The sequence below is a fragment of the Podarcis cretensis genome (genome assembly GCF_951804945.1).
Source record: "Podarcis cretensis genome assembly, chromosome: 9".
Taxonomy (NCBI): domain Eukaryota; kingdom Metazoa; phylum Chordata; class Lepidosauria; order Squamata; family Lacertidae; genus Podarcis; species Podarcis cretensis.
In genome coordinates this window covers 49,629,266-49,654,755 of record NC_137178.1, presented here as the reverse complement: position 1 = coordinate 49,654,755, position 25,490 = coordinate 49,629,266, and the positions used below count along the sequence as shown (strand labels likewise).

Sequence of the window (25,490 nt, the reverse complement as noted above, 5' to 3'; positions counted from 1 at the left end):
CCAAGCTAAACTGACCACCTGTTCAGTTCCAAAGGAGCATAATTTTTTTCTTAGGACAGGTTCCTATATGAAGAAATATAAGGTGAAGGGAAAACCATCACAAGGTCACCTACAGATCTGCAACAAACAATAAAGCATGTTAGTTAAATGCATTCCTTCTACTTTGGCAAGAAGCTCATTTAGAGCAATCCTTAAGAACAAACAGAGGCTTGTCATTGCTAGAAACAAGTTTATTGAATATATTAATCTTTCATAACTGATTACGAAGTGTATTAAAATCTATTCATCTTAAATGCATTGAAATATAAATGTTTATGGAAGCACAGCTTAAGAATTGGGAGTGGGGGGAAAGTGCTGAAGGACAAACAACATGTACAAACTCTGACTAAAAATGCATGTTTTGTTGACAGATTATAGCACATTGTGAGAGACAACTAAATCCAGATAATTCCTGAAGATTGCATTTAAGCAATTTGGGGTGGGGTGTCAGGAAACAAGACAACAAAAGATACGATTGGGTATTGTTCAGATATGTTAACCCTTCCACATGAGAGCTTCTAGCGCTAGATAGATAAAACAAATCACAGAGGCAGTTAGAAGGAGGGAACAAAAGAAAGCATGTCCAAATGTATAATCTAGATGGATTTGCAATCGCAAGATACCACTTGATCATGACCCTCCTAAAGTATCTCCCAGAGAAGAGCAGCGTTGTACACACAGTTTGAGAAGATTAACGTCAGATGGTGTATTGGAGATGAATTGCTCAGCATCCTGGGATAATCTTCATTCCTGGACCATTTTCTGCCCACTGAAAGAAGTCACACTGCTTATCCTTCCCAAAAGGGCACACAAAGAAATTCTTTCCATTATTAGGACCAATCTTCAACACTGTCCTCATAATGCTGCGCTTCCTGTGATTGCAGAAGGGAAAATGCAGGTCTGCCCACTGTAGAGAGAAATCATTTCTCCTTTTAACATCAGATCCCTCTTTTAGACCGGTGGCAAGAAACTCGACTTTAATTCTGCCAGGTAGGTGGCAACTGCTAATAATCAGGGTAAATGGCTCTCTTTCAAATACGCTGTATGTTTCACTGCCTGAGCTCCACTGGTTTGACTTTGTGAGAGTACAGTTTTCGGGAGTCTTATCTGACTCTGGAGGCAACATGGGTTCAATTTATCCAAGTAAAGTTCTGATACCTCATAGCTGAATAGCAATAGATCTCACTTCCCCATACTTCCAACTTCCTTCTCTCCCTTTTCAGAATCTGAAGGTCAAAATGACATTACTGCACTCCTTACTGCATAGCAGAGGCCAGTGTAATTGCTGTGTTAACAGAACAAAACCCATGTGAAAATAATCTATTGTATATTGCTTTCAGCCTATCCTTGGGAAGTTAGTTGAGAGGGCCTTTTACTCCCCTTTCAGAACTTCCTTCCATGTGTATATTAAGCATGTGGAGAGGAGTGGAGTGTATACACTGGCACCACTCCCAACATATCTGTCCTCTGCTGGTTCCAGCCCCATGAGGTAGAAGGTCTGAAAAGGATGCCAAGGTCCATACAAAGAGATTCTTAGATTTATTTATTTTTTGCAGCGACTACCGCTAATTTGCACAGGGAGCCCTTTTCAGACCTTTCAACAAGCTGCAATGATGTCTGGGAGAAGAAAGTGCTGCTCCTTCCTCCATGCGTATATGGAAGGAAGAAATCTGTCTCCATCTGAGCAGGCAGGAGGTAACACCACACATTCCACAATGAGGCAAAAACATCCCAGGAGGATGTGAAGCAGGTCTGTGGCCTGGAGAGAGCGCTGAAGACTTGACTGAGAGGCCCAAGGCAAACCTCATCACTGAGGTTCCCCATCACTGCCATAGATGGCTATTGGTTGAAGAGGCAGAGAAGTAGAGGGAGAACCCTCTCCCAAACTCCCCATTCTCCAGCTTTTCAAGGACAGCAATGGCTACTTGATTGAAGAATAATCTCTATTCCCATCTCTGCATCAATTCCACTCTTCAAATAAATTCTCTCTTGTGCCCTCCCCACGCAAGAAGTCACCCTAGCCAGGCAGTTAAATCCTGCTCGTGACTGACAGGAGCATCCCCCCTGCTTCTGCTTTCAGAACTGGGGAAGGGATATCAATAAACCATAGCTTTCTATGTGTGTATTAACTCTTAATAGTGTCAATAAATGAAAACCTTTTAGTGTAAAATCTGAATTCAAAGTCCACGACTCTACTCCACGCAGAAAACCATTCTGCAGTGGCCAGGATGTGTCTAGAAGTTATCTAGGAAAGCTAACTTCATCAGTGACATTGTAATTCTCCTTCCAGTACACTAATCCCGAAAGTACGAATGAAACCCATGAGTAATCATAATGGGTTGGAGAGAAAAAGTTGTACCCTTCAAGGGTACTCTGCAAGGCTACGCAATCTCACGTACTTCAAAATAGTCGCACCGGGCTTCTCTGGGTAAAGGACAAGCATAAAATTGCCTGCCCTTGTTTTCTCCGTCCTTCCTCACCACGCGAAGAACGCAGAAGCGGCTGTGTTTACTGCAGCGAGGGTTGCCAGTATTTAATGTGTAAGAACCATCTGTCATATTAACTGGAGGTGCTCTGCAATGACAGGTTGCAAAATAATAATAAAAACTGCATGAAGTTAAAAGGGATTAGTTACAGCAACAGCAGCAGCAACACTCTTCCTCCCTTCCACCAAACACTCTTGTCAATAATGCATTGTTATACACGTGTAGTGACCAAAATAGAGAAACCGGATATTTTACCTGCCCTACTTGATTTTTCTTTAAATAAAACTGAAGGATTCTTCACCGAGCATCCAGGCAATTGAAATGAAGGGCAAGCGGCAAATTTAAAGTCCCAAAATTGCATAGCCTCTTATTTTATCTCAATTTTTAAAATATAAAACAGCACCATTCCGGTGTCGCTGGCATAAATTTTGTCCTTTCATGTTGTTTAAAAGGCATTCCGAATTGGCAGCAGCAAGACGTACTCGAGGCCCATTTCCCTCCAATTATAGTCTCCCCCTCTGGAAAGCTATTACAAGTGTCTTAGACCAGGCCATGGGGATCTCTACCTACTTGTCCGCTTCGGAGACAATTTTCCATGCTCTTTGATCAAAGCTACTTTAATGATCCCAATCATGTTCCACAGAGGAGGAAGTCTGACTGGCGGAGCAGAAAAGTATATTTTATGAAGGTGGCAGGGAAGCTTTACTCTCCCCTAACATTAGCGTCACCAGAAGAGTTGGAGAGCGTCTTCACTTACAAGGCACAAGGGCATCTTCCTTGATGGTTAATGTTTAAACAAGGTTAGTTCGCTCCCTGTTACTTTGATTTAGCAGCAGCCAACCTTTTTTTGCTATAATTCTACAAGTCAAGGCCAAATTCCACCCGGCAGTGCTATTCTCGCGCTGCTGTGTACATCGTAAAGTGCTACCTGGGAACTCTGACATCCTCCTCCAACCCCCTCAGTCTTCACCACCTCCCCAAAGGTCCAACTTTGAGTAATGGTTTACTTGGCTCCTTACTCAAATGGGTTATATACACCCCATACCTTTACAGTGGAACCTTGGTTCTCAGACTTAATCTATTCTGGGAGTCCGTTTGACTCCCGAAACTGTTCAAAAACCAAGGTGCAGCTTCCGATTGGCTGCAGGAGCTTCCTGCACTCAAGAGGAAGCCGCGTTGAACGTTTGGCTTCTGAAAAACATTCAAAAACCAGAACACTTACTTCTGGGTCTTTGGCGTTCAGGAACCAAAATGTACAAGTACAAAGGCGTTCGAGAACCAAGGTACAACTATATTAATTTATTGCCTTTATACCCAGTCTTTTTCTCCAAGGGGCTCAAAGTGGCATACCTGGTTCTCTCCAGCCTCAATTTTATGTTGTGAACCGCTCTGAGATCTATGGGCATAGGGCAGTATACAATTTTAATTAATAATTCACCCCTACAACAACCCCGTGAGGTACGCTAGACTGGCCAAAGGGCACCCAGTGGGTTTCATGGCCTAGTAAGGATTTGAACCCTGGTCTCCCAGGTCCATGGCTAACACTTTCAACCATGGTGCTACACCTGCTACACCACAATGCAGTTTTGTTTCTTGGCTACCAAGTATGGAAGCAGGCAGCAAGGAATACATTGCTCTGCTGTGCTATAGAGAAGCCCACTGGCCCCCTTGCACCTACAATTAAATTCTGTAAAGTTCCAGGGCTTCTGCCCCACTTCATTTCTAAGACACAGCAACTAGTCTCTTGCCACTGCAGTTAGCCACTTGAGCTTGGCAAATTGCCCTTTTTTCTGATCTAACAAGCTGCCCAAGTCACAAGCGATTCTGTGACAAATAAGGGACACACAGCAGCAACAAACTGTTTCATGAGTTACCCATTATCCTTATTGGACGGAATATATATCAAACCACTTCAAAAGCAAAACACGCAATAAACCCCAAACCAATGTTTCCCTATAAACATTGCCTGGCACCCATCAATTTCTACCTTTCAAGTCCACATTCAATGAAATATACTTTAGAGGAATCTTGTTTAGATCTGGAATTAACAAACCTGATTGCTAAATTCTCATTGATCGTCCCAACAGATGAAGATGAGGAATCAATCTTCTGTTTCTTCTGTGCCGGCTTTAAAGAATTATATTGATGGGAGAATGATACGGGTGTATTTACAGCATGGTGGTTGGTGCTGTTATAATCATTTCGTGAAGAATCACACAGAGAGTTTCCATCTGGAGTTAGACTTCTGCTTCCATTATGCTTCGGCAGAGGCAATTTGCTAGCAAAATCTGACAGCACCAATGTTGTTGTCCCAAACACAGTTTTCCTGTTGATCTTAATTTCTCCCCTTGGTTTTCCAAAGTTATTACATGGGTACTTGATTAAGCTGCTGTTAAAGGCTGCCAAAGCTTCATTCTTCTGTATTTCTGGAACTTAAAATAGATAGCAAGAAAAGGAAGACATCCCAGTTAGTACCCTCTTTGAACAACTTATCACCCCCTGGAATCTACATACTACTAATCATAGAATCATAGCATGGTAGATCTAGTCATCTAGTCTAACGCCCTGCAATGCAGGAATCTCAACTAGATCATACACAACACATCGTCATCCAACCCCTGCTTAAAAACCTTCCATGAAGGAGAGTTCCCAACCTCTCAAGGGAGTCTTTTCCACTGTCAAACAGTTCTTACTGTCAGAAAGTTCTTTAGTCGGAATTTCCTTTCTTGCAACTTGAATCCATTGGTTCAAGCCCTACCCTCTAGAGCAGGAGAAAACAAGCATGCTCCCTGCTCCATGTGACAGCCCTTAAGATATTTGAAGATGGCTATCATATCTGCCTCCTCTTTTCCAGGCTAAACATAACCCAATTCTCTCAACAGACCCTCTTAAGGCTTGGTTTCCAGACCCTTGATCATGTTGGTTGCCCTCTGCACATGTTCTAGCTTGTCAATATCCTTCCTAAACTGCAGTGCCCAGAACTGGACACAGTATTCCAGGTGTGGTCTGACCAAGGCAGAATAGAGGGGGACTATTACTTCCCTTGATCTGGACCCTATACTTCTGTTGATGCAGCCTAGAACAGTATTCACTTTTTCTGCTGCTGCATCACACTGCTGACTCATGTTAAGCTTGTGGTCCACCAAGACCCCTAGATCCTTTTAATAGTTGTGAACCTAGGAAGCTGCCTTACACCAAGTCAGACCACTGGTCCAGTCAGCTCAGCATTGTCTACCCTGAATGGAAGCAACTTTCCAGGGTTTCAGACAGGGAGACATTCCCAGCTCTCCCTGGAGATGCCAGAGATTGAATATTGGACCTTCTGCATGAAAGTACTGAGCTACAGTTCTTCCTTAAGAAATAGTTATCCATAATGTCTACTAGGCTTGGATGCTGATGCACATCCCCATTTACATCAATGGGACTCAAGTCAGCTCAGGTTAGCACTGTAGAAAGACAGGAAGGGCCTTACAAATGCACACTAGCAACATATGCAAGGATGGGGAATGTAGAATAACTTAAGTTTTGAAAGGGTCTTTTCAGAGAAAGTAAAATTTCATACATTCAATTAATTAAGGGAATTTACATACATTGATTAAGTGGAGGGGGGAAAAACTGCAAGCACATTTGCAAAGCTAAGCAGGATCCGGTATGGTTTCAAATTGGGTGAGAGACCGTCGGTACATTGAGATTCCTGCATTGCAGGGGCTTGGACTAAATGACTTTTGGGGTCCCTTCTGACTCTACAATTATGATTCTAGGACAAAAGCATTAATTATAAGCATTGAGGAAATAATTTTACTTACATCATCTTTTTTATTAAAAAAACCCTCTAGATTTTATTTTAATGTAGATTTTTGAGATAAAGTTGCTTTATTTAAACATATGTTAAAGAAGTCTTTAGATGCCAGCATTGGATTTTGATAACAGCTCAAAAGCTTCACAACTGGAATGAAAGATGCCGAGAGAGAGAAAAAGAGCATTATCGTGATTTTCTTCTAAAGCCCTAAGCCACGCTGCCTTTGTTGTATTGGGTCCGCTTCAGCTTCTAGGGAACCAGCTGGGTGCATAAATTCCAGGAGAGAAGTTAATTGGCAAATCTGACTTTCTGAACAGACTAAATCTTTAGGTTCCTGGGGCTGACATTTTAGTGGAAGACAATCAGCCAAGAGCAACTTTGGCAGACAACAGAAATCCTTCCCGACTGCAGATACAGTTGCTCGCTAACCTCCCTTGCCCAGCACTCTGCTGGCTCCAGAAGGCCTACAGCAGGTCGGCACATATTTTCTCAACCTTCCCTTACAGCCAGTCGCGGTCCCGAGTGTGAAAGGCTTCCGGGAGCTTCGACTGGAAGATCCTACCAGATGCTTATAGCATCAGTGCTCCACTGACAGCCAAGCCCACTCCAGGCATATTTCACTAGTCTATGTCATCCTTATGGGTAAAGGCATCTTCTCAGGGACTGCAATTGGCAGATCAAGTGCAAAACAAATAGACCTGGAAGAGGAAGTGACAGGAATGGACAGCAGTCCAAGGGCCATGCAACCTTCTGGGGCCACATGCCCACTGCTGGGCAAGGAAGAGGCAAAAGTGGGTGTTTCCCCACCCCTGATTTGCAGTTGGTAAGGATAGCCAGCAATTGATCCAGGTGAGACTGGACATGCAGGAAACATATTAACCCAAAGTTGGAGAGCCTCTTAAAAGAAACTGGCTTGTCCATTAGAGGGGGGAGGCTGATAAATTAGAGCAGCACAGCAGAAAGCACAAAGGCAGGAGGAAGCAGAGGAAAGAGACAGCAAGGAGGAGAGAATCATGGAAGAGAAGGGAGGAAATACAATCAGGGTAGGGCAGGGCAGAGAGGTAGAGTGCCTCAGAGATTAGAAGCTGAACACTGCAGGTGAGAACAGCTCTTCTTTGTGGGAGAAATGAAAGACATCATTGCTGAGTGATTGGAGTTTGCTCCAACTGTAAAGGTAAAGGGATCCCTGACTGTTAGGTCCAGTCGCAGACAACTCTGGGGTTGTGGCGCTCATCTCGCTTTATTGGCCAAGGGAGCCGGTGTACAGCTTCTGGGTCATGTGGCCAGCATGACTAAGCCGCTTCTGGTGAACCAGAGCAGCGCACAGAAATGCCGTGCTCCAACTGTAAAAGGTGTACAAAAAAAATATACCCATGTGAAGTTTCAACACTTAGTTTTAAAATCACAATTTTTATTACAGGTTTTAAACACTTTTCATGCACACACACACACAAACACTTCTATTGTTTTTGAAATACTAACAGGGTGGAGGACAGCTTTTGTCCCTTCCAGCTATAAAATTTTTTTTTTCTCCTTACAAATGCATTCCCTTTCAATTTATGGAACATTTGGTCTGACAATTCAGGGAAGTTGCTGAAATCTGCAAAAAGTACCAAAGGTTTAACTGAATAATTCATGCAGCATGGGATGGGATAACAGCTGTGAAAGTATATATTTGAGTTACAAAAGGAACATGCTATTATTGCACAAACAGTTGTTCCTTGAGACAAGTTTCTGGGTTTATAATGCAGATTCTAAGAATACGGGCATCTGCTCAGGGCTGTTTCATATAACCTTTCTCTATCTTAATTTTCTTGAGAGAGGATTTCCTCTGAATTTCTTTCCTAGTCTGTGGAAAGAAGGGCTGTCTATTCTTCCCACCCCATATAGCTAGGACACCTAAGGACCTTCTCATTTTTTTTACTTTTTAATTGGGACTTTGGGGTGGCTAGTATATATTGGCCCTGTCCAACCCTCCACGCCACACATTCAAAACACAGCCTCAACTATGCACACATGCAAAAGGCACACCAGCAGACTGACCCCCATCCCATTCCACAGCCGAAGCATGCAGATTAGATGAATCATGGTTGGCCATCATTCTTTCTCCCCACGCATTAGTCATTGGTGTAATGACTGGTGAAGGGAAGATCTGCATCCATGGCAGGAATTTGGGCCTACCAACCCCAGTGCTGCGTCCCACTATTTTTTCCTTCTTTTTGATGCTGTCATGAAAACTGGCCAGGTCTTGGGGTCCCAGAAGAATTTGCCTGGGGAACCAGAGCAGGCCCTCAAACTAGGCTAGCTACCCCTACAGTTCCTACATCAAAGGGGTCAAGTCCACAAAGAAAAGATTACAAATAAGCAGTAAACACATGTCAGGAAGCCACATCCAATAGCAGCTTCCCAATTCCAACCACATGTCCGTCACATGTCTCTAAATGTTTGGGGACATGTCTAGCTAAATGGGAGTGGCATTTTCTGCAGAGAGAAAAAGAGAGGGGGAGGGAACAGTGCATGCACCATGCCACAAAGTATAAAGCAACTCTGAAATAAAATAATATCAATGATATCCTTTCTCTTCCTCCTCATATACTATTTCAGATTTGAAGCATTAGGGCAAGTAATAGGCATTTAGGACCAGTGTATTAATGAACAATGTATGTTGTGAACAGGAGTAGAAACAACACAAAGCAAAGCAAAACAGTTCCATGTTACTTGCACTGCTGTAATACATGACGATGCCAGTCAGACAACCATATAGACTTACGCTCAGGCCTTGGAGTCAGGCATGCATCACAGAGTTTGACAGACGGCTTGTTTATCAGTGTGCATAGTGTACAGGCCCACTCCTCTTCTGATTCCTGAGCAACTTGTTCTTTACAAGACGACCCCCTGCTGTACGCCCAGCCAATTAAACCATTTCTTCCTGGCAGTTTGCTGCACAATGAAAGAAAGGGGGAAATTGATGTTAACATGTTGAGAGGTTTGTTCTGAGTGTTGTCTTCCACCAGGGGTTATATGGGAGATTCAGCACTGGATTCTAATAGCTTGGCCACCAGCGAGGGGGAAAGTTGGGCTGCTGCGTCTGATAGCTTGGAGGCTCCAGTTTTGCCTTGAGGGTTTATCAAGGCTATGAACTTGGCTATCGAGACATGGAATGGGAAAGGCACTATTCCCGCTCCTCAAAAGTGTATTTCCCAAAAACAACAGTAAGAGTTTACTTATTTCAAAGCACTGGATGATAAAACACAGTGGCATATCAGCCACCTGTACCAGGGATGGCTACTGTTTGGCTCTCTGGAAGCTCTTCAATCATTACGCCAACCATTCCTGGTGGTTGGCCATGCTGGCTTGAACTGATGAAGTCCAACAATGTCTGAAAGGTCACAGGCTGCCAATCCCTCATCTATGCAATCCAGCCCTTCAAGACTTTCCAAATAGATTCAATACACATGCTAGGCCAGGAAGTGGTGGAAATTAGGTTCCTCCCTTGCCCTGTACAGTCATAACAGCTGCCATACACAGAGGGCTCTATACACATGTTCCAATGGACACGTGTAGATCAGAAGAGAAGTCTGCCCACTCCGTCCCCCGCTTGTGATTGGAACCGTTGTTTCATGCTTCTGTGTATCCTGCACTGAGATTGTTAGATATAGGTGAGGTTTGGGGGTTTTTTTTGGGGGGGGGGCATAAAAGGGAACTTTGTGTTCCAGCCTAATTCTCAAATTCTTCCATGCTTTAAAATTGGATTTCAACAAAATAACCCTGACTGGGCATTGTTCCTCATGTAATCAACAATCAATCATATGAGAAGGAGAGTGTGGACTTACGCTTGCTAGATTCAACCCCACAGCCTCCAATATCCATTCATTGTGGGGGCATCCTGTAGATGGGACAGGATGCTAATGTGCAGGCTCCCCCCTTGTGATTTGGAAACCAGGGAATGGAATGAATGATGGAAGCCATTTTCAAACACATGTTTCTTCTTGCTTTCCCATCTCAGCGGTTTGTTATCCTGACCAAACCATAGTTTAACGCGGCATGCTATCACTGCAGTCTTAAATGTACCTACCCAAAGAGTACACCCGATTTTTTTGTGGGGGGAGGGGAGAGAAGAGGACAAATACATAATTCATTCTAAGAAAAAGGTAGGTATTGCATCAGGCCAGAGAACTGCCCTCACAGCAACGGTTTAGCTATACAGTGGTACCTCGGGTTAAGTACTTAATTCGTTCCAGAGGTCCATTCTTAACCTGAAACTGTTCTTAACCTGAAGCACCACTTTAGCTAATGGGGCCTCCCATTGCTGCTGCACCGCCGGAGCACGATTTCTGTTCTTATCCTGAAGCAAAGTTCTTAACCTGAAGCACTATTTCTGGGTTAGTGGAGTCTGTAACCTGAAGCGTATGTAACCTGAAATGTATGTAACCCGAGGTACCACTGTACATGGATACCACTGGGGGACATCTATGAGAGGAGGCTGCTCCCCTCCTTCTGGGTTTTCCAGAGGTATCTCATGGACCAAGGTAAGAAACAGGATGCTGAACTAGGCAAGCCTTTAGTCTTAAATAGCAGAATTCTTCTTATGTTCTTAAAACGATCCTCCCTGAAAATCTCTTCCAATTTAGCTAGAAGGTAGCAGAATTTTTCTTTTCTCCCCTTTTCTGAATCGTGGAGAAAATATTCTCAATAAAAGCTTGCCCCCCTGGTGCTCTCAGTAGACATCCTCCATCTGCAGCTTAACAAGCTGAAACCCTGCTGCCTGCATTATTTTGCATGAGAGAAGCAAGGGGATGAAAATAAGATATCTGTGTGACTCCAGCAGTGAATGCGCTCCTTAACCCTACTGTTTTAGAATCGGGGAATACGGCCCTAAAAATAACCACTTTGTCTAAGGGAGAGAAGAGGTGGGATGAAAAATATTTAAAGGGAGACGAAGAAAAAGTAGGTGGGCTACTTACAGCACAATCCTATGCATGCCTTCCTTGAAATAAGCCCCACCATGTTCAATGGGACTTCCTTACCAGGATTTAGGATTGCAGCCTTGCTGTGCCCCACTTTCTGTGGAAAGTGCCTTTAGGATTGCAGCCTTGCTCATTGAATGCAGGAAATGTTCATTATATCACTAAGTTCCGTTGATGTACTACAGGGAGTCCTGCTCCCAAGAGACTGCAATCTACTCACACCATAAAAAAACTTGCAGTGATCTACCCATTGGATTGACCAAAGTTGTTAATGAATCAGTCAGGATCACACAAAAGACATGGATCGACCAGGGACGCCCTGCGATCTACCAGTAGATCGCGACTGACTGGTTGGACATCCCTGCTATATAGCAATACTTTGGGTGGGTAGGGAGGGAGGGGAAGAAGTCTGTTGCCTGATTAATCAGGACATTTTAAAAATAAGGTGATTCAACCCTGCAGCCCTAGTACAAACATCCATTTATTTATGAGCAAAGATTGCAAGGAAGCAACTATTCTCCTGTAAATGTGGAGTACAAATATGTGATCTTACTGTTAAACATGTTATATACCCTGATATTTTGTGAGAGAGCAGTATATTCTTTCGGATAACAACTTATTCATTTATTTCCAGTGTATTCAGGCATTTTGTAAACATAGATTGATAGCAATGTGGACATCCCTGGTGCACATTCAACTCTTTTCCTGTGGTAGCCTATCCATATCTACTTGGTCCCAATAAGTTCAATAGGATTCGCTCCAAGGTTTAGCGTACAGAATTGCTGGCTTAATTCAGGTGGCTGGGCAATGGGCAGGGGTAGCCCAGAGAGAGGAGGAAGGAGTGACAGAAAAATACAGAATGCCATTTAAAACAAACAAACGCCAAAGGTTGGATTTTGACACTGGACAAGCTGGAGAGCTATTGAGCAAAAGGTTAGCATTTCTAAAACCAGCTCTTCTCAGAATGCTGCAATAATTTAGAAAATGTTTGATAAAGGTGAACAACCTACACAGGATCCACAAGCTGAGGCTTGTCCTTTTGGCACAGAGGACAGAAGTACGTCATTCTGTTATTCTCTCCTAAGCGGCACACCGTGATCTTTGCTCTGCACTGACTACAGTTAGGGCGCTTGTACACCCTGTAATGTTTATACAACGCTGATCCCGTCTTGCGACACTAGAACAGAGAACTGAATTATTATTCATGTGATTTAGAAAGCCAGAGCTCCAGCCCATTGTCAAATCATTTTATCATTGACTAGAAAAAATAAAATAAAATTCAAAAAGAGATATTTAAATACATTCACACTTTGGGCAGTTAAAAAAAGTTCCATGAATTTGAGAAATTCCTGTTTTTCTGTCCTGGAAATTAGCTTCCCCTTTATAGAATGATCTCCCCAGAGGAATAACCAGGCACCAGCCTTGTTTTGGCACCGGGCAAAGAGGTTTGTTTTCCTCGGGCAGCACAAATGATGCTATTTTGTTAAATCTGCTTTTAATATGTTCTTATAACTTTATCATTGCTTTTTTTTTAATTGCTTGTCAATCACTGCAGGGCTTTTGTTGTTGTCAGAAAAAGACAATGCACATTTTCTCTCTCAATTTTTAAAATTAATTTTCACAAAATTATAAATGAACAAAACAAACAAACAAACAAAAATCATAACCTTATTAAAAATTATACTTATTGACCTTGTTAAGTGACTTCCTTGCTTCCCCTTGGTTGAAATTCAACAATGCACATTTTTTGTGAACCAATAAGCTTCTTAATTATATATATATGTTACAAACCCATATTTCTTATTTGCAAAATAAGCAAAAGGTTATCAGCAAAAAAGAGAAAAGAAACCATCAACATTTCCCCTAGCTTTCTGACTTATAGGTAAGCAAGACGTCAAGCAATGCAATTCATCTTTTAAGGACAGTGCAAAGGATGATGGGTTAGTTACCAGTTCTCTGGCAGTTGCCATCAATGGTGCTGAAGCACCAACCAACCTGGACAGAAAAAGCTGATAGTGCAGCACTCCAGGAGAGTTCACATTACATTTTTCTTATTAAAAAAATAATCAAACAGAAACCTAGCATGCTGAAGACCAAAACCACTTCCCCTGGTTGTGCTACCTTTCTATATCCAGATAATTTCTGATGGCTTGGGAACATTGAATTATGTAATTCTCTGCCTGGGCTCTCTAGTGGAGTGGCACAGCTCTTTCCTACTTTTTCTAAATACATCAGTTGGCCCCAAGTCCTATGAAAATTAAAAGACTCAAGTGCATTTCCCTTTGGATTCCACAGGCAATTTTCAATCAGCCAGGGAGAAAAAGCCTCTTCAATCAATTGGCTGGGTGAAGCAATTTTATACTAATGGTGTTAAAAACATTTTTACTATCAAGACACATGTTCAGCATTTACATTTTAATGCAGTTTTCGAAGATCTCTTGAGAAAGGGCTTTCTCCCTACCTTATAAAAGAGTAGCGTGAAATCCCGAGTCATTTTCACCAAGTGATGTGCTTGCTCATCCATTAGCTGACAGGCCTGGAATTTGGAGCAGAGGTTTAAAAAACGACAGCCAAGGACTCTCCAAACCACAGTGGGTCACTGCTTAAAACAAGGAAAGGCTGAGGACATGGAACCCCTATCTTAAGAAGCCACATCACTGGTAATGGGACAACTAGAATTGTTTTAAGGCTGGTATCCTATGGATATGTATCTGGGAGTATACCACATTGAAGTCTGTGGACTTCTGAGAAGACATGTATAAAATTCTACCACAAACATGAACACCAGGTAGTGCCATTAACTTCTGTCTTGACAATCACTTAAAGGGGATCAGTGCTGGAATTTTAATCAGCTTGGTTACAACTGAACTATGGCTGTTTCCAGGTCCCCTTTCCCACCGGCCTCTCCAGATCAAATGTAGGGAGTTGATATACAGTGGACCCACCATTTACACAAGGATTTGGTTCGGGGGGCGGCACACATAAAGTCAGGAACCCCCAAGCAGATAAATATCATCATAGGACTTTTCAGGCACCAGAAAATCATCATCAGGGACCAATTTTATCATCGTATGGCTTTTAAAAAAGATACAGTGGTACCTCGGTTTATGAACTTAATCCGTTCCATTTGGCTTCGGTTCGTAGACCGAGGTAAAGTTCGCAAACCAGAACACTACTTTTGGTTTTGCGGAGTTCGTAAACCGAATAGTTCGTTAACAGGGCTGTTCATAAACCGAGGTACCACTGTACTTGAATACTTTGTGAGTTTTTACTACTTTTTAAACTGTTCATTTTAGCACACTTGCCCAATATGGAAATATCAACCTGAATTATTTTTTTCTCAAGACCACTTGCATGCCACATCCCTTTTGTGAGAAGATTCTTTTGAGGATCTGCTTTTTGAAACTGCCATGGCCAGGTGCCTAATATTCTGTTACCATTATGAAAATGGTACAGATTTGCATATATTTTCTTAAACTCTGGTTCTTGCAATTCAAACCTGCAAGTAGGAGGAAGCCAGGAATATTTCACATACTTTAACAGCTGGATGAAGACCACTGTCAAAAAGTGCTTCGTTCTTTATTATGTTTCCCACTCCAGGTAGGACTGCCTGGTCGAGCAACACATCACATAACATACGTCCCTTTTGCTTCTTAATTTCACCTTCTGCTCTTAAAAAACTAAATTTTGGAGAGCATACATCCAAGTTTTCTAGCATTCTGACTTTCTGTTCACATTCAGCAGCATTCCTGCAAGGTTAAGGGGGGGGGGATATGTTGTAAGCGGAGTGTAGGTGAGCAATGCATTGTGCAATTAAAATATTTAAGTAGTTGTTTTATCAGTAGGTAGTATCAGAGAGAAAAAACAAAACTGCCCAAAGCCAGGCTGGATTTAGCAGGAAGCAATCCATAGTTCTAAACCAGGAACTCACCCCCTTTTTTAAAGCTCAATTCTGATTTACCACAGTTTAACATTATGTCAGAACCGTAAACTGTGGTTAACCGTAACTATGGGTTATTGAATAAAACTTCATAAGCAAAAGTTTGAAATTAGCTTGTCTAAGCAAACCAGGGGTGTGAAACCTTTTCCAGTGGATGGAACAAAATCCCATCCCAGATCTCTTTGGCAGGTGGGTGAGGCTACCAACCAGTCCATCACCTGATATTTGTATACCAACATCTGGAAAACTACAGGACTCCCATTACTATATAGCAATACTTTGGGTGGGTAGGGAGGGGAAGAAATCTGTTGCCTGATTAATAAGGGCATATTTTTAGTCAACTTTTAAGAAATGAATGAATAAGTTGATTCAACCCTGCAGCCCTAGTACAAACATGCATTTATTTATGAACAAAAATTGCAAGGAAGCAACTATTCTCCATTAAATGTGGAGTACAAATATGTGATCTTACACACGTGTTCTTATATCGCTGTGCAATGTAGTGTTATACATGTTATACCCTGATATTTTGTGAGAGGGCAGTATATTCTTTTGTCAGTTTTATGGATAACAATTTATTCATTTATTTCCAGTGTGTATCCAGGCATTTTGCAAACATCTATCCTTTTACCACCACCACCCCGCTTATAAAACAAATAAAAGGAACTACTTGAATTTAAGCATAGTTTTCGCTTGATTTAAGCCATCTTGCAATGTTTCCAACTTGGAGCCACAGTATTTCCCCCTTCAGGAACTCTTGTAAAAACATATCACAGGAAAACATTCATGGCTTTACCTAAGTTCAACAGTTGCATCGTAGAAACAAACCAAATCATTAGTAAGTTGTATTTCCAGAACTGCCAATTCTCCACTTCTGTTCTGGCTTGCATCTGCACTTATACGCAAGGAACCATTCATGCCAAAGTGGATCCTAGAAAAGAAAGACATTTCTGAATATCCCTCAGTTCAGAACATTAACTATTTCTAGTTTATCCCCTACTTTGGCATAACTCCAACTACAATGGCTATGGCCGCTGAACAGACTGATGAACTGGGGTATTGTTTGGGGCTTCAGTTGGGGTTCTTCTTTTGCTGTAATTGTTATTAAATTTTTGTTTCTTAATCTTCCCCTTCTATGGTCATCAGTGGTTTAGCTATATACGGTATATATTTGTCTCAACACATTCACCTCCATGTGAGCACCAATCCGCTAATGAAGGCCTTTGTCACACTGTGTGAACAAACGGCTTTTTGCTAGACTGTGCATCTCTTACAAACAGACTCTTGTCTACCAGCTTCCTCTCTTTTCTGCAGTTCTAGACAATCACTACAACCAGATGCAGAGCTCTTCTTATATTCTTATGTCAACGGTTGAAAAGTCTGCAGTTGGTATGAGAATGCGTTCAGTGGCCTAGTTCAAATGCCGCACTAAGCCAAACCACAACTTATCACAAAAGCGTGTAGGTACGCAGAGAAGTAATGCAGCCACTTTGATCCTTCTGGGTCATTGTCATGCTTTCACTGAGCTAAGTCATGGCTTGGTGTGTGATTTAACCCAGGCTCATGGTTTAGCTCTCTCCAGACTCACCATGAGTTTTAACCAAGGTTTGTCCTATGGTTTATGGCTTGTGGTTTGTTCAGGAGAGCTAAACCAAGAACCCTGGTTTGGATGACTGAGTAGGCTGAACCATGGGCTTAGCAACAGAACCACCAAGGAGGAACAAGGCAACCATGAGCTCCTCTCTGGGAGCTGCACTTGAATGTTCATGCTACACCATGGTTTGGCTTAGTGTGAGATGCAAACCATGTCAGCGTGCAGAGATGGAGAGAGCAAGCAACACCTTTTTTAAAGCCCAGTTTTTTCAACAAGGCTTAATAAAGTTGGGCAATATTTCCTCCAAATTATGTACACTTTACTTACCTCAAGGCTTTCTGCCCAAAATACATGAACAGCTCCTTTCCCAGAGTTTCCACACCACTGTAAACACATCCATTAAGCACACTCAAGAAGTCTTGACTGGATACTTTATTCCCAATCACCTGAGTGATGCGAAAACAATAACAACAACAATAAAATAAAAATAAGTAAAGGGAATTTTGTGCCAAATATAAATCTAAGAATGTATGATGGAACTCCTTCTAGATAGATTTTAAATGCACAGAAACCAAATACGTGCACCAAAAAGAATCTGAGATCAAAATGCTGGTTTTAAAAACACAAATGGCCACTTGGACAAATCTTCCAATGTTTGTACAAAAGAAAACTAATTACATTCGTGCTAAGCTCCGCTTTGGTCCTTGCCAGTTTGCTCAGAGTTTTCCAGCTGAAACACTCATGAAACCAAATACCCAAATATTTGTATGAAGCCAACTTGTGCAAGTCTATGGTTATCCACTAGGACCCTTCTGTCAGTACAACAGAATGTAAGAAATGATTCAAGCAAAAGCTCTTGGAAGACTACACACTAAATGCTGAACACTATGCATCAACACTTAGCTATTTATTTGCCAAACTACTATAATATGCTGACACTGTTTATGAAATATCTTCCTTGCTACTCACACAATATTAAATAATTTAAAGGCCCACGATTGCTGTTTTCTCAATTGCCAATTTGTTTTTTGAATTTCTAGATGTCTTTGTGAAATAGAACATGTTGTAAACTGAAGGTCATGGTGTAATTTATGATTATTTCAGACAGAATAACAACTTGCTGTTGGATGCATAAAATCTGAGGGTGAATGGGAGCGAACTTAGGTTTCTTTAGAAGTGGTTTTCCATCAGCCTGACCAAAGCCAGTATCAGTTTTGAATAGTTTGGTGCATTTCAATAACATGTTTCAGGGCTGATTTACTTTTGAGTGCATCCAACAAGGCATACAGTTGATAATGACCTCATTTTTCAGATGTTTTTCTCCACCAGCCCTGCATAACTGGTTCATTCTCAAGGCAAACTCAGCCCACTGGCCATACATTGTGGCCTGACAGATGCTTGACAACCGCTTCATTTTTGCTCTCCCAATCACACCACAAAAGCAAGAAATTCATCCAGCTTTGTGACTGTGATTCAAGTAAAAATAGGCTCATGAGGAAGGGTGGACTGAAGCTTATTCTGTTCAACATGTAACGAAAGAGTTCCTTAGTTTACAGTGTGCCATGCTGGCTATAGGCTTCCACATACTATGCCCTGCCATTGTTAACCATGAATGTCGTTTTTCCCTCAAGCTAAACAAGGCTAGGCCATCACTGGCAATCATCTGGAAGCAATGATGCCTTAATCTACCACCTCCTAAATAGCAGAGGCCATGTACAACAAGTACCGTATTTTTCGCCCTATAAGACGCACTTTTCCCCCTCCAAAAATGAAGGGGAAATGTGTGTGCGTCCTATGGGGCGAATGCAGGCTTTCCGACCCCTCTCGCTCTCCAGGCTTCAGGAAGCTATCCACTAGCCGTGGGAGACCCAGCTCTCCCACGGCTAGCGGAGACCTTGCCGGCACCCAGAAGCTTGGGGCGCGCTGAGCTCCGCTCGCCCCAAGCTTTGGGATTAGCCAGAGCTCCGCTAGCCCTGGGAGAGCCGCGCAGCTCTCCCACGGCTAGCGGAGACCTTGCCGGCACCCAGAAGCTTGGGACGCACTGAGCTCCGCGCGCTCCAAGCTTTGGGATTAGCGCAGCACTCCGCTAGCTGTGGGAGAGCCGCGCGGCTCTCCCAGGGCTAGCGGAGACCTTGCCAGCACCCAGAAGCTTGGGGCGCGCTGAGCTCCACTCGCCCCAAGCTTCGGGATTAGCGCAGCGCTCCGCTAGCCTTGGGAGAGCCGCGCGGCTCTCCCACAGCTAGCGGAGACCTTGCCGGCACCCAGAAGCTTGGGGCGCGCTGAGCTCCACTCGCCCCAAGCTTCGGGCTTAGCGCAGAGCTCCGCTAGCCTTGGGAGAGTCGCGCGGCTCTCCCAGGGCTAGCGGAGACCTTGCTGGCACCCAGAAGCTTGGGGCGCGCTGAGCTCCGCGCGCCCCAAGCTTTGGGATTAGCGCAGCGCTCCGCTAGCCCTGGGAGAGCCGCACAGCTCTCCCACGGCTAGCGGAGACCTTGCCGGCACCCAGAAGCTTGGGGCGCGCTGAGCTCAGCACGCCCTAAGCTTCAGGCTTAGCGCAGCGCACCTGGGGGGGGGGGGAATAATTTTTTTTCGTTTATTTCCCCCCCCAAAAAACTAGGTGCGTCCTATGGGCCGGAGCGTCCTATGGGGCGAAAAATACGGTAGATGATACCTTTTCCAAGTTAACTATGCACAAACTGTTTGAAAACTGCTTTCAGGAAATGACTTTACTTTTCAAAGTATATTCTCTGGAGAAAGGAGCTAGAGTCCAGTAAGCATACGGAAAAAGGGACTGTTACTAGCACAGTCAATTGCATTGGTTCTTAGTAGTCTATAATCACCCTGCCTCCCGGCCCAGTGGCCACCTCAGCTTGGAAGAAATCATACAACTGAACTTGACCCTGCAGGTTTCTTTGTATCCAGACACTTACCAGAGGAACACAAGAAGATACCACAGGGCTTCCATGTCACTGGCATTTAACATGAATGGGGACTAAGTCTCCACAAACCTTTATCACAGGATAAAAGTGTTCTTAGATACCCCAAAACTGAGGAAAGGGGATGACATAGTTTTGTGAAAGACAAGCCTCACTGAATGAAAACAACAACTAGAGAGAAAGATTATAACCTTGAATTCCTCTAAACACACTACATGTAGTTTTCTGTGTGCGCAAGTTTGGGAGGTGCGGTTAGTCATGCGATTCCCCTTGCCTGCCACTGAGGTGTGAAGAAATTCAAGTAAGTAAGATTGACTATTTTTTATTGCTGTGTTTAGTGGGTTTTTTTTCATGATACTGTGAGCTACCTTGGGTATGGCATGCCCCCAAAGGCAGAATACAGTATAAATAATTTTATAAAACAATCAAATCCAGGATGTTTTACCACATGATCTGCTGTTTGTGCAGATCAGACAGAAGGATTGTAGCATAGGAAGCTGCCTTCCATCAAGTCACACCATAGAATTCAGGAAATCATGGAATCCTAGACTGGCCCATCTAGCTCAATACTATGTCCACTGACCAGCAGTGGCCTTCCAAGGTTTCGGCGAGGGTGTTCTCCCATCCCCACCTGGAGATGCCAGGTTATGAACCTGGGACCTTCTGCATGCAAATCAGATGCTCTACCACTGAGCTATGGGCATGGCCTGTTCCCAAAGGGTTGCAATTAAGCAGGAACACAGGCAGCTGCATTATATGGAATCAGACCAGTGGTCCATCTTCAGTCCAGTGCTGTCTAGGCTAGACTGGCAGTGACTCTCCAAAGTTTCAGGCAGGGAGCCTTCTCAGCCCCACCTGCAGATGTCAAGAGATTGGATGTGGGGCCTTCTGTGGGAAACACACCAGGCTCAGTGCCAAGTGCTGAGTTGTTTGGCTTTGTGTACAGCTACAAGGTGCCCAGATTCTACTGAATAAAAAAAAAGCTACAGTATCCTAGGGAAAAGCAACACAAGTTATTGTTACAAAGGCAAAATACAAGTTACCACTTGTTAAAAAATATATATACGAAGTGCTGTCAGGATTTACTATGTATGCCAAACATGTCTTTACAAACAACCTAAACAGAGAACGCTTTGTGCATTTTCAAGTTGGAATATTTACTATATATTTCCAACCAAAGACCACGTAACCAGAGTACTTTTGAGGATTAGGTTTCCTCTAATAAAATTTCCTTGCTTGCACTTGAACAAAGACAGGGTGGGTGGGTGGGGAGTCTCCTCCGTACCCCCCACCCCACCAATCAGGAATACAGCCTTGGATGTTCACAGCTCATTAACCCAAGCTGCTCATTTATATTCCAACATTTCTCTCTATAAAGTTCCACAAGCCCCAGCAGAGTAATTTTATGCTGGCAACACAAGTGATCAAAACTTGTGGAGAAATTGCATGCTGTGTACATGGGGAAAGCAAGTGGGGAACCGGAGGAGGAGAACCCTTTTCCCTTGTCCTGTGCATTCACACCAACAGCAGGCCTCATTAGTACATTTTTAAGCAAACAAACAACTCCATCTACCTGCTTTGCTTTTTTTTTTTCCTGTGAGCCAATTTCAGTATGTGATCTTTCCCTGTACTTTTCTTTTTTAAAAACCTCCATGACAGTGACTCTATAGCAGATATTGTATAACAGGCTTTCTTATAATATTTTTTTATTTTATTTTTTTAATTTATTTTTTTTAAATTGCCATCTTCCTAATTAGGCAAAGTGACTCGAGGACACTTTCCTCATTATTTCTTACATGTGTTAGATGTTTGCCCAAGCTCTACCAACTCTTCAAATTAATCAGACTCGTTATGGTTGATTTATTATGTTAATGGCAAGAATATATTATAGATTGCCAGTTATTTCTTTTTAAGTGTTTTGTGCAGGGGAAAAACAAAAAAACCCCTCACAAACAGCTGCCAGAAATCGCTGAAACAGTCAGAACTGATGATTACTGGGGACGAGACGATTGTGTCAGCTATACAAACCTCATGTCAATCAGTCATGTCTGTTGTAATTCTGACATGTGACAAAGGAATGTTTACTGGGCAACCTTGCAGATGCTTAGTTTTAGGAACAGGACCGGCAGCCTGCATGGCATACATCGCTGTTGCAACCTATACAATGTTTGACATGACCTGCCCAATACTGGGCCACAATATTATAATATAAAGGTAAAGGGACCCCTGACCATTAGGTCCAGTCGTGACCGACTCTGGGGTTGCGGTGCTCATCTCGCTTTATTGGCAGAGGGAGCCAGGGTACAGCTTCCGTGTCATGTGGCCAGCATGACTAAGCCGCTTCTGGCAAACCAGAGCAGCGCACGGAAACGCCGTTTACCTTCCCGCCAGAGCGGTACCTATTTATCTACTTGAACTTTGACGTGCTTTCGAACTGCTAGGTGGGCAGGGGCAGGGACCGACCGCGCAACGGGAGCTCACCCTCTTAAGGGGATTCGAACCGCCGACCTTCTGATCAGCAAGCCCTAGGCTCTGTGGTTTAACCCACAGCACCACCCACGTCCCTATATTATAATATAGAGCCTAACAAAATGGAATGAAGGGGACCAAAGGGCACCATACTTGCCATGCAAATATCATTGGTTAAAAACTCAGTGGTAAGATTTCTTTAAGTACTCATGTGCCATTTCCCCCTTTACAGTCTGCAAACCTGCTCCTGACAATAACCTTTGTAAACGCATCACACGCTGATACAGCCCTAAAATCCTATCAACACAACCAATAACACATCCAGTCCTTTCCATTAGTTTAAATGGGTTTTCTATAACGGATGCATTTTCAGGAACAGCAGCTGAAGTAATCCTAGCAAGTCGTTTCAATCACGGGGCTTTGGGTTTGAAGCAGGAAGCGCTGTTGTTGCAATGCCACACCCTCATTGTATGGAAGCCAAGACAAGAACAGCTTCCTCCCGGGAACACGTCTGTGCCAATGTGTGGGTGTTCAGACCCAGGGGCCAGCGCTTTTCCAACACCAGGGAGCAGAACTAGCAATCTGCCCTCTGCCCTTATCACACCCATAATATACAAAACGGGCTTAAAGCAAGCTGGCATGTGGATCCTGCTCACTGATCTTCATAGAATAGGAGATGGAAGGGACCCTGAGCATCATCGAGTTCTCCCCCTGCCATGCAGGAACATGCAGCTGTGCCGCAAAAGTGGCTCAAACCTGCAACCTTAGCGATATCAGCAAATACTCCCATCAGCAGCAGGCCCGCAGCCAACTTAGAGGCTGGTCAGGGATGGGGGGGCGGGGGGGCTGCAGTCTAAAGACACCTGCAAGGCCACAGGTATTCCTCGTTTTTGCTCGTGGGCTCCCAAAAGCAGATCTGGCTGGATGTGTCTTTGGGTAGCCCTAGAATCTGGAAGGAACGCCGAGGGTCATCTATCTTAACTTCAAGCACCCCTGACAGGTGATCATCAACCTCTGCTCTTATGAGGGGGGAGGGAGCCCTGTGAACAACGCCGCCCGACTCCTTCCCTGCAGTCATTCCTGTAACCACAGCGCGGGTGGAGCGGAGGTTTAGATCCGCGCCGGCTGCGGAGTGCAGACGCTACTAACCGCGTTAGGGGAAGAGGCGGCGGCGGCGGCAGCGCCTCGTCCTGCCGTGGTGGTAAACAGGGACGGGGGCGTCGTCAGGGCTCTTCCTCGCACGCCCCGCACCGCCTGCCCGGGGGCCACGCGGGCCCGGATCTTCTCCCCGTTCAGCGCGCAGCCGGGACCTTCCACCATTCTCGCGCCGTGGGGGGAAAAAGAAAAAGCGTTCAAATTTCCCGCCTGCCTTGCCTGGCCGCTGCCCCGCCCCGCGCTTCCGCCTCCGGGAGTTTTGTGCGCAGGGTCCCGGCAACTCTGAGCTCGAGAGCTGCTCCGCATGTAGAAGGAGCGGCTGGGGTTTCAGGGTTCCTGCGAATGTGTTTTGCAGACCCTGGATCCCTTTCCCTCCCTCCTTCTGTCTTCCATGAAAAAGGGGGAAAAACTGCCTCCGTATCTGGCGCGTATTCAAGATCACTGATATTTGAGCTGCAGATCCTCTTCGCATTTACCGGGGGTGCGGGGAGCAAGCCCCATTGAACTCAGTGAGGTTGCCGAGTGGTTGGAAGGGGGCTCCACGGGTCATCTAGTCCAACCCCCTCTGCAGTGCTGGACTCTTTTGCCCAACGTGGGACTTGAGATTAAGAGTTTCCTGCTCCACCGACTGAGCTGCTGTTGATGCAACCCAGAGTATATTTACACCGAAAGTGAAGCCTTAGAATTGCCAGGGCTTGGGCATGGCTGTGTGGAGAGAGAGACTTATTTTTCTTAAAACTTTGAAAGCCTGCAGCAGCACAGTGTGTCATAATTGTATATGCCAATGAAGTCCATTGATAATGATGTTTGTTCTGAGTATGACTTAGTTGGAGGGGTGGGGGAACCCTTGAAAGCAGCATGTAAGCGCCCTTACAAAGAATTCCAGTTCATATCCATGCATTTGTGTGAGATCCAGTTCATCCAGTGCCCCAGTGTGTAGGCTGTGTATATGTGCCGGGAATAGATATGTGTCTTGTGATCATGAATGTGTGTGCATGCGCGCACATTCACACATGATCATGTAACCAACACTGGATAATTTAGCTGGTTAGAGTGTGGTGCTGATAACATCAAGGTTGCAGGTTTGATCCAGCTGCATATTCCAGCCAATGAGTCTCAGGGCCCCTTCCAACTCTACAATTCTATGTGTAATTCCTCTGCGCCAGACAAGAGCTGGAATAATTGCACAGCTAGGCTTAATGTGCAGGCACCACTTGTTTTAAAATTGCATTCACGTCCCGTCTTGCCTTTAAGGAGCTTGCATGGTTTTCTACCTCCCATTTTGTGCTCACAACAACCCTGTGATGTGACAAGCTGAGAAGGTGTGATTGGCTCAAGATGACCCAGTGAGCCTTGCAGCCTTGTTAGGATCTGAACCTGGGTCATCCAAATTCTAGTCTGCTCTAGCTCCCTTTTTTCATCCAAAGATTTTACAGTGTAATGAAGGGAGCCCAAAAAACTTTCTGTCTCTCTTGCTTGAGCTCTGCTGTAGGTTAGCCAGTCAGCATATTGGAAAATATTAGCATGGAAGACATCAGCAAGTGAAGGATTCTCTGCCTTTCCTCTTAGTTTTTCTGCTGCCAAGACGTGCCTCTTCTCTTTGCCGCTGCTGCTATCCAAATGCCAGGATTCCAGGTGCCTTGTTGCAAGCCTTTATCAGCTGCTTGCATATGTGCAGCACTTCATTTTAATTAGCCTCGAGATCCAAGTCTCTGATGGAATAGCAGGGGTCCCTAATTATCTTCACAAACTAGTGATCTGCCCAGAAAATGAGGAATGAATAAGGCATTAGGCAGTCAGAGGCCAGTAGTACAATCAAGGAGAAAAGCAGAAAAAAGTGGAGGATAAGGAAATCAGTTTTTCAATGACTTGTCGGATATCAAATTAGTTTTAACCATCTTTGCATTTATTAAAAAATTGGCTGATTTTAAACATTGTATGTCTGTCTTCTAAACATATTTATCTGTTGACACACATAGCACACATGCAGGTAGCATCAATATCTATTATATAACTTTTAATAAATATATTCATTTAGCAGTTCATATTTTCTCAAAGATATAACTGTATTAGCCTTTTTTTAAACAACTTGCCTAGTAGCCATAGGC

General features: G+C 43.8%; 1 protein-coding gene across 1 annotated transcript; it reads right to left on the bottom strand.

Annotated features, from left to right (window-relative positions):
* Positions 1-221: 221 nt before the first annotated feature.
* NEIL3 (nei like DNA glycosylase 3) lies at positions 222-24,023 on the bottom strand. The gene is made up of 10 exons (XM_079991399.1): positions 23,377-24,023; positions 17,153-17,271; positions 16,028-16,162; positions 14,827-15,040; positions 13,753-13,827; positions 12,302-12,468; positions 9,095-9,264; positions 4,579-4,957; positions 2,439-2,613; positions 222-946 (listed from the first exon to the last, which is right to left on the bottom strand). Exons 1-10 carry the CDS (start codon positions 23,686-23,688, stop codon positions 764-766), a joined length of 1,929 nt encoding a protein of 642 aa, XP_079847525.1. The 5' UTR covers positions 23,689-24,023; the 3' UTR covers positions 222-763.
* Positions 24,024-25,490: the final 1,467 nt, after the last annotated feature.